Raw genomic sequence first — 16,248 nt, 5'->3', positions numbered from 1 at the left:
TGCCAGTTTATGCACCAGCTCCGTGAAATCCTTCCTTTGTTATTTGGCCCCAACAGAGCGCCACCTGAGGGAGATGCCATAACGGGCATCGATTTCTGCCCTCAGTAGAGATGCTCAGCTGGCCAGGAGCATCTCGGGACCACTGTGAGTTAAGGAGCCCGGCTGGCCGAGCGACTGTCTATCCTTGGCATCTTGGGATCCTATTTGGGCCACTTGGATTTGGAGCGCCCCCCACTCCAAACACAGATCAGCACCAGGCTTCCCCAGTGTCCTCTCTCGCGCGGAAATGGTGCTGCCGTGGACTCTCTTGAGTGCGGCCCATTAGGAGCCAGTGCCATGCAGTGGGTGAGGCCACTCTGGACTCGGATGCTCGCGTTCAAGTTGCCAGCTCCGCCACTCCCCAGCTGTGTAACGTGGAGAGGTTACTTAACGTCTCTGTGCTCTGATTCCCTCGTCTCCAGAATGGGAACAGCATTGCTGCTGGCATAGGGCCCTTGAGGGAAGTGAATCGGCTGTGCAGGTACAGAGCTCAGCATGATGCCTCGCACAGAGTATTTATGCAGAACATGAGTAATCATCGTTTTGAGTACCATCGCCGTCATCACTGTTATCAGAGCCGTGTGTCATCTTGTCTCCACTACCCCAGCAAGGTTCATACACCCCACTGGGCCTGAACTGCAGGGTGGATGGGGGAGCTGGGTTTGGCACTGCCTTCCTCCCCACCAGCAGGACACAGCTGTGCTAGATCAGTGCAGCCCTGAGTCCCCCAGGCCTCCCTCCTGAGGGCTGTTTCAGCTAAGAATGTGGCAGCGACCTGCCAGACATGGGGCACTCATGGCACCCTGGGCCCCATGTGGCAGCTCCTGCTGTGGAAAGGGACTCACTGCAGACCTTGGGTTCAGGGGGTCAGGAGAGAGCAGGCAGGGAAGGGGCTTCCGTTCATTCCCCACTGCTTTCCGAGCTCGCTTTGTTTAGGCCTTGGGCTGCAGGTAGGCATCTGAAGTGTCTCCAGCCATGGAGACACTAATCTCCAAGTTCCTGCCCACCCAAGGAGAAGAGCTTACAGAGCACCCCAGAAGGTGCTCAGTAGGAGGCCAGTGCTATGGGGAAAAGAGGAACTTGGAGATTAGACAGTAAATCCTGGCCATCGGAGGAGGGAGAGGAGTGTCTAGGAAATTGTCAGAGAAGAAAAGAAAATGCTTGGGAAGCCCTGGGATGGCCTGCCAGCCTGCCCCTGCAGAGCCTGCCACATGTGCTGCCCAGTGTGTGCGCCGTGGTCCATCTGAGCTGAGGGTGCTGAGGGCATGAAAGACACACTGAGTTTAAAAGACTCTGGACATAAAAAGAATATAATGTGCTTTATTACTAATCTATATATTGATATTTATATTGATTCTGTGTTGAAGTGACATTTGGGGTATATTGGGTTAATTACAATATATCATTAAAATTAATTTCACCTGTTTTCTTTCTACTTTTTAATATAAAACCGAAAAGCATAAAATTCTATATGTGACTCGCATTATGTTTCTGTTGGACAGTGAGTGTGAGAGAGATTAAGAGATTGTCCGGGAGGCTGCATTTGCCACCCTGGACTTGTCTGTCTGTGGGGGAGTTTCCCCATCTGTCTTAGGCTACCAAAGACCCCAGAACTTCCAGACATATGGCTCTTGGGGAGATCTCAGTGGCAGCCCCACCCAGAGGCTCAGGTCTGCTGGGTCGCGTCACTCACACGCCCAGCCCCTCTAACCACCAGAGGATAGAAGTGCCCACTTGCACCCCCGAAACGAGCACCATGGGGAATCATCAAACAGTATTAAACAGCAGCTCCGTTTAGCACTTAACAGAGCTAAGATCATGCCCGGTAGGAATTCACTTCAGATGAGCTTCAGGAAGTCTGCAGGCGAATTGGGAAAGCACAGGCATCGAGTTCCTGATGCAAATGAATAATTGAGCAGCCTGGAAATACCATGAAAGGCCGTTTTTTACAGGCGAGCGATAGTGTCCTGCGTCGGAGGGGAAAGGAGCCCCTGCCTGACATCCTAAGGCCCTCTGTCCTTGCCGTCCCCATCCCCGACAACCCTGGCCAATGCCTGGACACCGTGCTTTGGGCAGAGGGCTAAGTGTCAGTGTCCCAGCAGCACCCAACCTTCCTGGGGCTGCTTGGCGGGACTTTTCTCTGCCTGGAGACCAGCAGGGCTTTGGGCCAGGGAAGCGGGGAGCCTGTGCCCCACTGGAGCAAAGGCATTCTGAACAAGCTCCATTCTGTAGGCTGAGGCTGTGTCACCTCTTCCCCGACTCAAACAAGAATGTTACAGCTTCACAGGCAGCTCTCAAGGCCTCTCAACCAGGTCAGACGTGGTGCTGAGTGCCCTGGAGTGTGACGAGGTGAAGAGCCACGATCCCTGTCCTCACGGGAGAAGTGTTCTTTGGGTGCCTGGTGAAGGACCTGTTGGATTTAAGGGGTGTTACCGGGGTCATCCCCTGGACTCTCTGGACATGGTGGTTTTGTTTTATCAACAAAGGGTCTGGACGTAATGCCCTAAGGGCGCTAAACAGTCTTTCAACCATGAGGTCTGCTAGGGCAGAGCTCTTTGATATCAGAGAGGTTTTCTCTGGTACAAGCCTGCTAGTGCTGGAAAGAGAAAAAGGGGAAGCGGGTGGCTGCCCGGCAGAACGGCTTTCCTCCCCAGACGTGGTTGTTGGAGCTCCTACCTTGGAGACGGAGGAGGGGAGCGGAGGGAGAGGGGCCCTCTGAGCGCTTTGCGCGGTGTGTGCCCTCTGCCACTGCCCCAGGACAGCGGGCTGAGCGTGCGTTTCTCAGTGTGTGGGGCCAGGGTGCGTCTGCAGCTCTAGGGGCGGGAGCCTGATGGGCTTCAACCTGGCTCCTTCCTGGTCTCACCCACAGCACTGAAAGGGCCCCCGTCACCCTCCACCTCGACGGGATTGTGCAGGTTCTGAGCTGCCACCTCAGCAACATGGCCATCGGGATGATGACCAGGATCGCTGTCCTCAAGTGGCTCTACCACCTCTACATCAAGACCCCCCGGAAGGTGAGCCCCCGGGCCCCTCAGCCCTGCAAGCCAGGCGGCTGCTTCTGGGTGGAGTTTGAGGGCCTGCCCGTGCTTGGTAGGATTTTGGTCGTTGCAGTTCTGGAGAAACCGTGACCAGGAGAGAGGTGGCAGATGCCTGAGGAGCCCTCGGTGTCTTGAGGGGGGTTTGGGAGGTGTTCCCTGCAGTGGGGGAGCTCACGTGGATCCCTGCTTCTCTGCTCTCTCCAGATGTTCCGGCACACAGACAGCCTCTTCCCTACCCTACTCCAGACGTTATCAGATGAATCCGACGAGGTAGGTCACCAGTGCCCCCTCCTCTGTGCCCCGGCTGCCAGCCTCTCCTTTTGATGGGATTGTGTAGCTGAGGGGTGCTCATTTTGTTGTTGTTGTTGTTCTCATAAATCAACACCCCTGAAATCACCCTATTCCTCCTACCTGGTGAGGTGCATCCATTAAGGGAAAAGCTGTTTACTGCCCTCAGCTTTGGGAATAAGGACGCTGTCTTTGTGGGCCCTTCTGAAGAGAGCGCTGGGTCAGGGCACTGGCGAGGAAACCAGTCCGGCGGGGAGCTCCTTGTCCCTGGAAGGCCGTGGAGAGTGGTGATGGGGAGCCCAAGGACAAGGTCCATCCCACCTAGCTGCCCAAACTTGGGCAAGTCACTGCCCGGCTCCGCACCTCAGATTCCTTCTCTGTCCGACGGGGTAGTAACAGCACACGGGGTTGTGAGAACGAAATGACCCACGAAAAATGCCGGGTGCTGTGCTGGGCACCCACTAAGCACTCAAGGAGCGTCAGTTGTGATTCATTTCAGCTGGACTCCATTTTGACCTCTAGTTTGAAATCGGACCCTGAAGCTTTGCGTTTATTGGGGTCACCGAAAGTTAAAGGGAGAGGCTGGCCCCGTCCCAGGCAGCAGGAGTAACCCCAGGTGGGGGGGGGTGTCTCAGAGTGGGGCAGGGGGAGCAGGACCCTGCATCTGGCCATGTGGGGGAGGGGCTCCTCCAGCCGCACCTCTCCCCACGCCATTCCCAGCAGCGTTCTGTTCCGTGGACTTCCTCACCAGGACTCCCCTGCTTCCCAGCCAAGGGGCAGGATTTGTAGTTGGGTGTTGCCATTTGCCGGGGTAGCATCCCTTCCCTCCGCCAGTACCAGCTCCAGGCTCTGTGTTGGCCGCTGGCGGCCCGCGCCTTGACCCGCACCTCCCTCCCCTCTTCTTCCCTCCTCGGGGCTCCGGGCAGCTGTGGGCTCGGTGAGGCAGCAGGCTCGCGCGCACCTGCAGACCTCCCAGCTGCCCAGCGGGAACGAAGAGCAGACGGGCTGGCGCGGTGGGAGAAAGAGGGAGAGGGACGTGGCTCATGACTTCCCGTGGCAGGAGGCACCTTGGTCCTTCCCGGGCTAGTACCAGGCTTGTGTGGAGCCCAGGGCGGCTGTCCTGCAGCCTGACTTTACTTCCCTGAACCTGAGCTGAAGAGAGATGCAGACAGGCAGGTGTCCACCTCTAGGTCCTCTCAGGGACTCTGCACTTCCAGAAAACTCAAAGCAGGTGGTCTGGGAGTCTGCCCGTGTCCCCTCCTGCCTGTCCACCACACACACGCTTGTGCACACACACGCCACCACCCCCTTTTTCCCCCACGACCGCTGCAGTGTGAGGCCCAGGTGGACGTGGCCCAGTTCTGCCTGAGTTAGGACTGACTCACTGCACAGTCACGGCCCTCATTTCAATACAAAAAGGGAGAGAATAGCTTTGCTGATTGGTTCCTTCCCGAGTACTGCAGTGGAAGCAGCTGAGTTTTCAGTCCTTTAAATGGAGTCGTTTAAGCCCATCCAGCCTTCTTTGCTCGCGATCGTTCTTTGCGTGCGTGTGCATTTGAAGGGAGCCGGAGGAGACGCAGTCCATGAAACAGCTCTGTTCAGGTTGCGGCTGTGGGAGCTCGATTTGCTGAAGTGCCAGGTGTTGTGGGGCTTTGGGGCCCATCTTGTGGGCCTCCGGTGGGGAGGGGATTGCAGCTGCTCCTGGGGACAGTGACCGGAGTGGGGTGAGGTGGGAGGGTGCTCCTCTAACAGCCGTGAACGTCCCTGCTTTCCCATCTCTCCAGGGGAGGGATTTAGGGACCTCAGTATCAGTAGCGAGTTGTGGTTTTGCCGCATCCTGGTTCTTCACCAGAATCACGTCCCCAAATGTCCCCCGCCGAATCTGGTGACCTTGAGAGGGTACAGTGTACTTGGCAGTGGAAAGACAAAGTCCCTCTTCTGAAGTGAGCTTCCTTTCCAGGGTATCTAGGAAGTGCTGTCTGTGAGAATATCCCAATACTTCCAGGTACAGCCCTGATCTCAGATTGGAGCTCCCTGGGGTGCAAGACCCTGAAAGGCCATCTAGTCAAGTTGGACCACAGTCAGATTGGTGGGGAGGGGCCCCTTCCTAGGGAGGGCTTCACAGAGCCCCCTCGCTGATGGAATGTAACTGTGGCCCACCCTACGCAGGGCCGTACATCCAGCCTGGGGCCTCAAGGCACAGTTTAGCCCATTTGTAACAGCTGACTTGTGTGAGGTCGTTACAGTGCCAGGAACTGTGCTTAGACCCCTTAGCTGTTGTATCTAGAGAAGGTTCAACAGTTCTGTGGGGGAAATACTGTTATCATTTCATTTTACAGTTCAGAAAACATGGCCGAGCGAGGTGAGGTTAAGCTGCACACAGCCAGGGAGTGGTGGAGCCAAACTCAGAACCGGATCTGTTTGACTCCAAAGCCCATCCTCTTAGTCGCTTAACCACCATGCCCGTGTTTCACCACCTGCGGCCCTGACCGCCCACATCAGAACCCCAGCTCGTGTTTAGTCATATCGTCATCCCCATATACCTTTTTCTCTTGTTCCACAAGTTCTTGAGAAGAGTTCTCTCAGTCTGGTGTGGAGAGGGGTGTGTGTATTCTGAAAATGTTCTCCCTCAGCCCCCTGACCCTTTGTCCGCTTTTCTTATTGATTTACAGGAGCTCTTTGTATATCGGGGACATTCCATTTATCATGTATGTTGCAAATATTTTTCTCTCCCAGGATGATTGTGATACACCCACGTGCCCATCACCCTTGGTGAGAGCCACTGGCCCCCGGGGGACAGAGTGTACCCAGGTGTTAATGATGCAAGAGCTGGGCACAGGGAGGGGCAGAGCCTTAGAGACCTAGCTCTGCCCCCCACCACCATGTTCCACAGTCCCCTTGGCACGTGGCCTCACTGGGGTGTCTTGTGTGCCGTTGTTTCTCTGTCCGCCTCCCCTTCCCCCTGCTCCAGTGGCAGCTTGGTAGTCCACACCCTTCCCCCCGCCCCAGTGGCAGCTTGGTAGTCCATCCACACCCGTCTGGCATCCTCAGGTTGTCTCTGCTTTACCTTATTCAGGAGAAGCGGCTGTTTCCTCAGTACCGCCTGCTCCTTGCAGACTTTATCTGAAAATCCCTTTTGTCAGAAAGAATTTGCAGGTGTCAAATTAATATTCTTGGCACTGGAGTAGAAATCCTCCCATTAGCTGGAGATCCAATGACTTGTTTTTAAGTGAAAATGCAACCCCGATTCAACAGCGCAGAATGCATGGCACGTGCACAGAGCTTCCTGCTGGACCCTGGTGGGAGGTGGGGCTGCTTCTTCCCCTGCCCGGAAGATGCCAGTTGTCGGCTGCCTCCCGAGCCTGCAGCTGCCGGGGCGGGCTCTGCCCGTGAGCCCCCAGAGGACAGGTCTTCTCCATGTTCCTGGGGGTGCGGCTGGCTCAGTTGCAAGGGGGTGGGGAGAGGGGTGGCTCGGTGATTCCTCACCCTCATCTTACTCTCAAGCACAACTTGCCTCCTGACCTGGATTTAAAATCCTCAGCGGGTGGGGGAGGACTTCCCTGGCGGTCCAGTGCCTAAGACTCCTCGCTTCCACTGCAGGGGCTGTGGGTTCAATCCCTGGTCAGGGAACTAAGATGCCATGCGGCACAGCCAAAAAAAAAAAAAAATCCTCAGGGGGTAATGGTGGGTACGTGTCATTATACATGTGTCCAAACCCACAGAATGTACAACACCATGAGTGGACCCTCATGTCAGCTATGGACTTCGGGGGATATTGATGTGTCAGCGTAGGTTCATCGATCGTAACAGATGCTCTGCCTTGGTGAGGAAGACTGATAAGGGGGAGGCTGTGCGCATGCAGGGGCAGGAGGTATGTGGGAAATCTCTGTACCTTCTGCTCAGTATTGCTGTGAACCTAAAACTTCTCAAAAAAATAAAATCTATTTTAAAGAAAGAAATATGTAGAATTAAAAATAAAAAGTCTCAGTCTCAGAAGAGACCTGGAAGGATGTCTGGTGCCCCTCCAAGGGAATGTAGCATCCCAGACAGCCAGCCACCAGACCTGAGCTCGAATCACAGGAGCTCTAACCCCTCCTCACCATGGACCATGGGCAAGAGCCTAACCGCTCCAGCCTGCGCAAAGGGCCATGATGTCTGGACATGCCTCATAGACCACTGTTTAAAGGGACAGAGTAAAACTCCTGGTCCGATCCTGGCCCTTCCTAACAACCTGTGCATCACCCCAAGTTCTTCAGGGGAAATTGGCATTTCACTCTGTTGAACTCTTCTGCCCAGGAGCAGGGCTTGTCCCCATTTGAGTCATCTTGTAAAGCTTCGAGGTCTTTTTTGTAGGTCTTATTCATTATGAAGTTTACTTTCAGTATTTAAAATTTTGTTGTGACTTTGAGGGGCATTCCTTTCCGGTAATATTTTTTCCCGAGTGACAGTGCAGCCCGGTGGCCAGGCTGTCCAGGAGTCTGGTCCTGACTCTGCCACTTAATAGTTGGTTGGGGGATTCCCTGGCAGTCCAGTTGGTTAGGACTCTGCGCTTCCACTGTAGGGGGCACAGGTTCTATCCCTAGTCGGGAACTAAGATCCCCCATGCCGCATGGTGGGGCCAAAAAAAAAAAAAAAGTTGGTTGCCCTTGAGCAAATTACATAGCCTCTCTGAGCCCACTTTTCTTATCTGAAAACCGAAAGTAATGGTGGAACCACCCACCCAGGTTGTTGTGAGGATTAAATGAGATCGAGAATGTCAAATGCTCAGCACAGGACGCAGCACATGTAAACACGTGGTAAACGTTAGCTCCTCCGACGCTGGTTATAATTTCTGTGAAAATGGCAGAGACACACTGAAATCAGGAAGGTGGGCTCCACGTTTGCCCCACGTCCTTCCTGCCTCAGTTTCAGCAGCAGAAGCTGGAATGGAAGCAGGTCTCTGTCCCGTTTCCCTGCCTGTCTCTAGGACCACACAGGCCCTTTGCAGATGGCCAGAGTAGGTGGGGCTGTTGGGGGTTCATCGTACATTTCCAGGTCACAGAAAAACCAAGAGGAAGGCAGCAGGACCGGTACCCCATCCTGTGCTTTCTCCCCCTCTATCAGCCCCCCAGCAGCCCTGAGATAGCGCTGCCCAGAGCGGGGAGCCCATCGTCAGTGGGCTGTGTTGCAGTGTCGCCGGTGGAGGGGCTCCCAGCTGGCTGCCCCGGGTCCAAGGGAAGGAGGAGAAATGCCATCCGCAGCAGAGGACCTGCACTGGGGCCTCTCACTGCCACAGCTTCTTGCTGATGCCATTGAGATCCAGAGGGGCACACCTCCTGGGGCCACCAGAGGCAGCCTCCCAGAGGCTTCTCAACATCTCGGAGCTGGGGTGTCCCTAACACCTTAGAGCAGACATTCTCAATCCAGGAGAAGTCCCCCCCTCTTTCCCCTCCCCTAGTTGCAAAGTAACTATGAAGAGAAATTGTGGATGGGAGTTTATGGCTCATGTGTTCAAATTCTAGAAATTTTGGAAGGTAGGTTAGTGAGGGCATTACTCACGGCAGTGGTAGAGTTTCTAACTCCGGAATCCATTAACTGCATGGAGAGTGTGGTCTGGCTGTCACACCCAGTGGGACATACAGCCATGACTAGGAGGCCAGAATAATGGGGGGATAGTTAGACGGGTCTAAGAAGTGATCTGGGGGCATCTAACAAAGGTACTTAAAGTCCCCCATGGGAACAGTGATGTACCCTAGTCCAGAGTAGCCCAGTGCCTTTCCTGTCCTCTACCCCATGGTATGTCCCAGCAGTGTCCAGACCCGTGGGCGGGAGTGCAAGAGCTGCCCCACCCTCTGCTGAGTCCCGAGGGAAGGGGGGGCGTCAGCTCTTCTCTCTAGTGCGAGACTTGGCCCATCAACCCACTCTGTCTCGGGGCACTCGGACCCTCACCAGCAGGGGTGTTATCAGGGAACAGACACGACTATATTTGAGGGTGGTGGGCTTTGGGGGACAGGGAGAGGATTTCATTTGTTTTCATGGTCCAGATCCCAGGAGAAATGGAGCGGGAGAGGTTCTCAAATCTCTCAAAAGAGAGAGCTCTGCGGGGCTACGCTGAGTCGCCCCAAAGAGAAACGGGCCGAGGCCGGTATAAGGGATGGGCAGAGTGGCTCTGGGATTGTGCTGTGACTGTTGCCGCTGCTGCTGCTGACTGGAGGTCTGAGCCCAGTCCCCCGGCGCGGACTTGGGGTGAGGCTGCCTTTGGCTTCTTCTGCCTCGGGAAGCGGCAGCTGTGCTGTCCCATCATGTCCCTTTCCTTCTCCATCCCTCATCCCACCTGGTCCACAAAAGCACTCCCTCAACTTTTCCTCTCCCCAGGAGCCCTTGTCACTATGGTCTGGCGGGGTCGGCCAGTTGGGCCCAGGGATTCATCTCTCTGCTGTAAAGGGATTTAGTTGGTGGCAACAGAGCCTTCCGCATTGGGGGAGGCCCCAAACCCAAGAGCTGTGCCCTGTGGGTGGTGGGGAGGCGCCAGTCCCCATGGGTTCCTCTTCTGACTCACATTCCAGGATGACGGGCTGTGCTCTCCTGCCCTCGGGAAGGAGGGCCTTCTGTTGGAAATTGGCCATCCCTCAGTGTCTGCCCCAGAAATGAGGGCTGCCACTTATTTAGAGGCCCCTGTAATTGATAGGTTAGAGAGCCAGTGATGGCCTGTCCGACGCCCCCAGCACTGGCGTCCTTTGGAAACCGTGCTGGTTACTGTGTGCTGGACGCCACGTGTCTGGGAGAAGGAGAGGCAGAAACCAGTTTATGGGGTAGTTGCGCTGGTCAGAGTGCATCGCATCTGTTGCCTTAAGGAATCTGCCTGGTGATCTTGGAGTGGTTTTCATTATCCCCAGTTTGACATAAGACGAAGTTCAGGCATGAGGACGATAACTTGCCCAAGGTCACACTGCCAGGAGCCAGAATTGGAAGTCAGCTCTGTCTGATTGCAGAACATCTAAAACCCCGCAGGAGGTCTGACCTCGCTGCACAGCGAGAGTGCCGCCGGGATGGGGTGCACTTTACTCTTCAGTCTGGACACACTTGACTTTGACCTGCCCCATCGGGCTGCCCCGGGGCTGCCACCCACCCACGGCCCCATCCAGAAGGAATGGGCCAGTGGCAGGGACAACTGAGGGGCGGTGTGGAAGCAGCCTGGGTGGAGAGCAGGAGGACAGGCCTCTGCTCCACGCTGCCCACTCTCCCCGTGGGACCGGGCAAGTCCACGGCATCTCCTCACCTCCATTTCCCTCCCTAAATTGCGGTTGGACTGGATCGTGATAGTCCCTTCCAGCTCTGACTTTGTGTGGTCCTGACTCCACTGCCTGGAATACTAATGCAGCCTGCTCAAAAGTGGACAGTCTTCTGTAAGAATGGGGCTTGTTTTTCCTTCTCATATCCTTGCCTCAGTTTTTATTTCACTCCAATTTTCATTCCATCCACTCTCCAAAACAAACAAAAACAACCCCTCCACCACCCACCACCCCCCGCTTCAATTTCGAAGATTTCTTTATAGTCAGATCACACGATCAGGTCAGATGCCAGCCCGGAGAACCGAGGGGTGAGATGTCAGGGGCCAAGAACTTGCTTCCTCTCGCCGAGAGCCCACCTCACATGGAGAGATGAGCTGGGCCACAGCACAGACAGCCGAAACAAGGAAGGTGTGGACCCTCTCCTGCTGCAGCCTTCCGGGGGCTGGTCCACTCAGCTCTCCCTGGGGCTGACCCTGTGGCTTCCGTTGGAGGCTTTGGAGAGGAAATGAGAGGAGGGGAAGTAATGAGCAGGGAGAAAAGCTGTGGCCAGCAAGGCAGAGACACAGGCCTCTAGTCACAAGCCACAGGGACAGGTGGCCCCAGGCCCCCACGGCCCAGCAGAGGCACTGGCCGTCAGCGCTAGAGGTCCTGGAAGGTCTTCTGCAGTGAGCCCTTGACGCAGACGATTGCCGTGGAGGGGGCAGGGGAGAGGGGCGCGTGGTCTCAGTCCCAGAATTGAGCCTATGGGGAGGCCTGCTGCTCTCATCCTTCCATATCTCTGCACTGTGTGCTTTCACTGCCCCGCATCAGCCTCCCTCAGGTAAGGGGGGACCCACAGTACTCGCCATCGGCCGCCATCACCTGCTCTAGGAAGGCAGGTTTGTGTGCCGGGAGGGTTTTCAGTCTTCATCTCTGTCTGGATTCCCTCCACTGATGGGCAAGTGAGGACCCAGAGCTGCACCGTAACTGGAGCACCTGAGTTGGGCAGGGGCCTCCTGGTGAAGGCGAGGGTGGACTGAGAAGGGCAGATGAAGGGGAGGTTTGCTTTCCCGAAGTAGGGCTGGGCGGCACAGGAGGGAGTCCACAAAGGGGAGCTGGTTGCGAACCGTCTTACCCTGGACAGGGCTGGGGGCTCCCAGAGAGCCGAGCTACAGGCCGACTGGCCTCCAGGGATGAGCAGACCACCTGCCGCAGCCCATCTCTCCTTGAACTCAGGAAGTGATCAGTCACCTCACCTAGAAAGGTCAAAGTCCAACAACCCAACAGAAGTGCCACAGGGAGCCACGCACACCAGGGCCACTGTCAGAATCCTCTGGAGCTTTTTTTTTTAATAGGTAGGTTGTTTGTTTTGGCTGCACCGCGTCTTAGTTTCAGCATGAGGGATCTTCGTTGCAGCATGCAGGATCTTTAGTTGTGGCACACGGGCTTCTTAGTTGCAGTGTGCGCGTGGGATCTAGTTCCCCGACCAGGGATCGAACCCAGGCCCCCTCAATTGGGAGCGCAGAGTCTTACCCACTGGACCACCAGGGACCCCTCTCTGGAGCTTTTTAAAATCCGGCTGTTTGGGCCTCAGCCCAGACCTCCTGAATTGTTCTCTGAGGTGCAGCCTCGTGGCCTGGGTGCTGGTATTCTCCACAACCTGCAACGATTTTGATGCTTGTCTCTGGTTGAGAACAGATCAGCCTAAGATCCTATTGGGAGGCTAGGGGCCAGGCCCTTAGCTCTCAGCCCTGATGCCCTCTCTCCATAGCCCTTGTGGTGGTGGCCAGGCCAGGGGCCCTGTTTTTACCCGCACCCCCACCCCACTTGCAGCATCTTGAGAAGTCAAAATTTCTCCCAAGATGTGTGTCGATTTCTTCTCCTCCAGAGACGGCCAAAGCTGAGTCAACTAAATTTCCCTGACATCTTCCTGTTGGCAGTTTGCAAGGCCCACGGACGGGGCGGGGAGTTCTGGTTGCTAGAGATGCTGAGGACAGGAAGTGTACCTAACACTCGCTCCACACCAGACCTGTGCTGGGCATCACCCAGCAGGCGTGGTCTTAGTCCGTCTCCACAGCAGCCCCTCGAGGGTGCGTTCTGCTGTGTCCCCACTTTACTAAAGTGGAAACAGACTCAGGGAAGTGAAGTAACTAGGTCAGGATCTCAGCTCGATGCTCCGTGAGTCCACGAAGCCTTATTTGTCACGTACGCCACCCACTCCTGCTCATCAAGGCCGGCCAGGTCCCCGCCTGTGTCATCATAGCACCCTGTGCCCTCAGACCCTCTCACAGCCCTTGTCACACTCTATGAGGACAGAGGCTGTGTCCAGCACATAGGAGGTGCCCAGACGCGTTTATGAGCAAGTGAAGAGACGGGGTGGGGCAGGTGGTGAGCTGACCCCACTGCGGCCTGCCCCACCCTCCTCCCTCCCTTGCTGGGGCCTGGTTCTGCCTCCTCGGACCAGAGCTGAGTGGCTTGCAAGCACGCTGAGATTAAGTGGAGACCTGGTAGTGGGCAGGAGACCGGGCAGCCCCACGCCGCTCTCCTGGTTGCCATGGACTGGTGCCCCGGAGACAGCGGCTCCTCGGCTCATCGCCTGGTAACTGAGCTATAACAGGGTGCGCACTGCTCCCGAGCTGCCCGCAGCGTGGCCGGCCCCTTGCCTGTTCCCTGTCTGGCTCGTGGGGAGAATTTGCCTCCTGGAGGTGCACCTACTGGTCAGGGCCTCTGGGATGCAAGTGAGCGATGGCTGGCTTCAGCAGGAAGCCCTGGGAGTGGGAGAGAAGGGGGGGCGGGGGCGGGGGGGGGACTGGTCTCCAAGTTGTCTCACCCCAGGCTGGCCTTTCCCTCCTCTCCCCTCAGAGGGATGGAGGCTGGAAGGCTTTAGGCTGCCAGAGCCCATGCTGTGCTGTCACTGTGGAACTTAATAAGCAGTAGGTGCTGGCCTTTGGCATGTATGGCACATTTCAAACTTCACTAAAAGCAGAAGAGAAGAAAGAAAGAAAAGAAAGCAATCTTGATTCCTAAGGGCATGCTTCAAAGTCAGGCAACAAACCAAGATATAATCCTTTTTTTTTTTTTAAGTTGATTTTGCTTTACCAAGCCATACAAGGTTTTAATCTGCGTAGTTTTCTCAGTGGGAAAATAGGTCTAAGCCTAAGCCGTCCTTCTCCCCCACCCCCAAATCTAAGTGTTTTTGGCAGTGCTTTCCTTGCTTGTTGCAGAAGGCAGGGCTGCAAGGCTGCGGGACCCGCCTCCCAAGAGTGCTGGGCATGGCCTGCTCTGACCCCGTTGCAGCGGAAAGCTTTTCTGGGAAAACCGCTCCCTCCTGGGCTGGGTTGCGCTGGGCCAGGCTGGAGCCTGGTCGCTGCTTTCTCCAACCTAGGTTTGCTCTGTGTCCAGGGCAGGGGCTTCCAGTCCCAGTGCCGGCTAGTGCCAGGTGCCATCACCTAGAGCTCTATAGTTTGACTGCTGCGGGGCCTGTGGAGATCCTTTGACCTTCCCTCGGCTCCCCCAGGGGACCCTTCCTGGGAACGGCAGCCTGTGTTCCTAGAGTCAGTTCTCTGGCTGATTCCACCAGCCGCAGAAGCCATTCTATAGGTGTCAGGAACTCAAGAGGCCTTGGCCTGCTGGGCTGTACCCGTTGTGAAGAAAGGGGACAGGCTTCTGTGTGGAAGGAAGCAGAAGGCCCCAAGGCTTCCTGTGGTTGCCTGGCCTCGGTGCCTCTTCATTTACTCTTAGCTCCACTTCCCAAGAGTAAGGAGTGGCCTGACCTGATCCAGCTCTCAGGCATGGCCCTGCAGCCCCACTGCTCTGGACAGAGGCATCAGATGGCAGTGGCCCGCAGACCTCAGCCTCCATGACCTTCAGCCTGAATTCACCTCTCCCACCAGCCCGAGTACATCACTTGGAAACACTCTTGTGGCCTCCTCCTGGCTGGGACTGGAAAGGGCCCACCCTGGGGATTTCCTTCCCTCCTCGTGGGACTGGAAGGCTGAGCCAGTTGACATCTGGGGCCTCCAGTGGCCTAGCCAAACTTTGGAGAAAGCTTCTTAGAGATAAGTGGGTAGAGAAATGGGAGGCTTTTCCAGCCATCCCCTTGGCAGAAGCTGTCCAGAAGCATCCATCTTCCATTTCCTGCCTGGCACTGCAGGTCAGCGAGAATTTATTCAGTATCTGCTGAGTGCTTCATCTGGGGCTTCATGTTCAGGAGTCTTGGTAGGAGGAGAGGACGGGCCTGCAAGCCTAGGGAAAGCTTTGACCTTGCAAAGCTCTGGGTCTCCAGCTATTCCCAAGGTGGCGAAGGACCAACAGGAACGTGTCGCGGAGGGGGGAGGGAGCCTTCCGCCCCGAGCGGTTTTCCAGGGCTGGTCTGTGGACAAGGTGTTGGGACAGAGAGCACCTGGATGGACCAAAAAGGGAAGGAGGGAGCAGTCACCATCCGGGAGACTGTCCTTGGCCTACTGGAATGCAGGGGGTGACAGCCTGCTGTGGCCCATCCAGACGATGACTCCCCTCCCACACTGAACTGTGCCCTTAGCTGCTGTCAGGTCACCTCCTAGAAGGAAGGCCTTTCTCAGGAGTCCCGTGGCTTCCTTACTTTGCTCCCCAAGCCACGGAGGGTGTGACACCCCTTCCCCCTCACCTCTGCCACCTTCCCCTCAGAGTTGCTTTGTCAAATGTTTTCCTTACCCAGTTGCCACCGACCCTTTCACTTCATCGATGGCCAGCTCACTCAGGGACCAGGGACCAGCTGATGTGCCTTCCCCACCCCCCCAACCCGTTGCCATGGTGACGGCAGGCACTCCTCCTCCTGCAGAATATTGCTTTCTTGTAACCTTTTTCCCTCCCTCTCTTTCCCCCCTTCTTTCTCTCACACAGAAAGAAAGCACAAGTGTTTTATATTCATTCCGCGAAAAGCTGTGTAGTGCATACTAATTGGTGTGGCTTCCTCCTGCTTCTTTGAGCCTTTCCCGTCCTCAGAGCCAGGACCACAGGCCAGCGCAGGCATGGGCCCAGCCGGCCCGCTCTCTGGAAGGGGGACTGGCTCTGCGTTTCTAGAGGCCGAGCAGTGCGTTTATAGCTCTCGGCCTTTTGTCCAGGCCGTGAGCGTGATCAAGGCTGCTGAGATCACCGTGTCCTTCTCCCCGAGCTTCCTGTCCTCAAGCCAAGGGCTGCGAGGTCTCCAGGGAAGTAGAGCACTAACACCCTGGCTGGCACAGAGACTCAAAGCCAGGTCCAGCTGGAGAGTGGCTCCTCTGTGGTCTCTGTTGCTCTGTCCCAGGCCCCCTGTTGGCGTTGCCCCCTGGAGCCTCTCCTCACTCCCCAGGCAGAGGCAGAGTCCCGGCCTAGGCCTGCGTCAGGATTGTGGTTCCGTAGCCTCAAGTCCAGCACCTGGACTGAGTGGTTTTGCTGCTTGGCTGGGGGAGAGCCAGTGGCTGGACTTGATGGGCCTCGGAACCAGGAGCGGCTCCCCGCCAGCTCCCCACTCTGCTCTTCAGGCAATTCCTTGCCCTCCATTTTGATAGCCCCTCTCAAGCCCCTTGCTCTGGAGGCTGAAGGAGATGATGGTATGTTCTCTGACTCCCACTTAAAAGGGGCTCCCACTGTACGGGACAGGAAGGACGCTGTGT

The 16,248-nt window shown here is 56.2% G+C and overlaps 1 protein-coding gene across 2 annotated transcripts in view; it reads left to right on the top strand.

Annotated features, from left to right (window-relative positions):
• The window catches only part of VAC14 (VAC14 component of PIKFYVE complex), a 97,683-nt gene that overhangs the window by 27,800 nt on the left and 53,635 nt on the right, over positions 1-16,248 (top strand). For both annotated transcript variants that reach the window (XM_029208119.1, XM_029208127.1), the window contains 2 exons: positions 2,909-3,053; positions 3,282-3,347. In XM_029208119.1, coding sequence (XP_029063952.1) covers positions 2,909-3,053; positions 3,282-3,347 — 211 coding nt within the window. The remainder of the gene's footprint in view (positions 1-2,908; positions 3,054-3,281; positions 3,348-16,248) is intronic.

The sequence above is a fragment of the Monodon monoceros genome, unplaced genomic scaffold, assembly GCF_005190385.1.
Source record: "Monodon monoceros isolate NGI ecotype Baffin Bay Population unplaced genomic scaffold, NGI_Narwhal_1 Super_Scaffold_10, whole genome shotgun sequence".
Classification (NCBI taxonomy): domain Eukaryota; kingdom Metazoa; phylum Chordata; class Mammalia; order Artiodactyla; family Monodontidae; genus Monodon; species Monodon monoceros.
The sequence above is the reverse complement of the archived record's forward strand: the minus strand, read 5'-3'. Positions and strand labels throughout refer to the sequence as shown.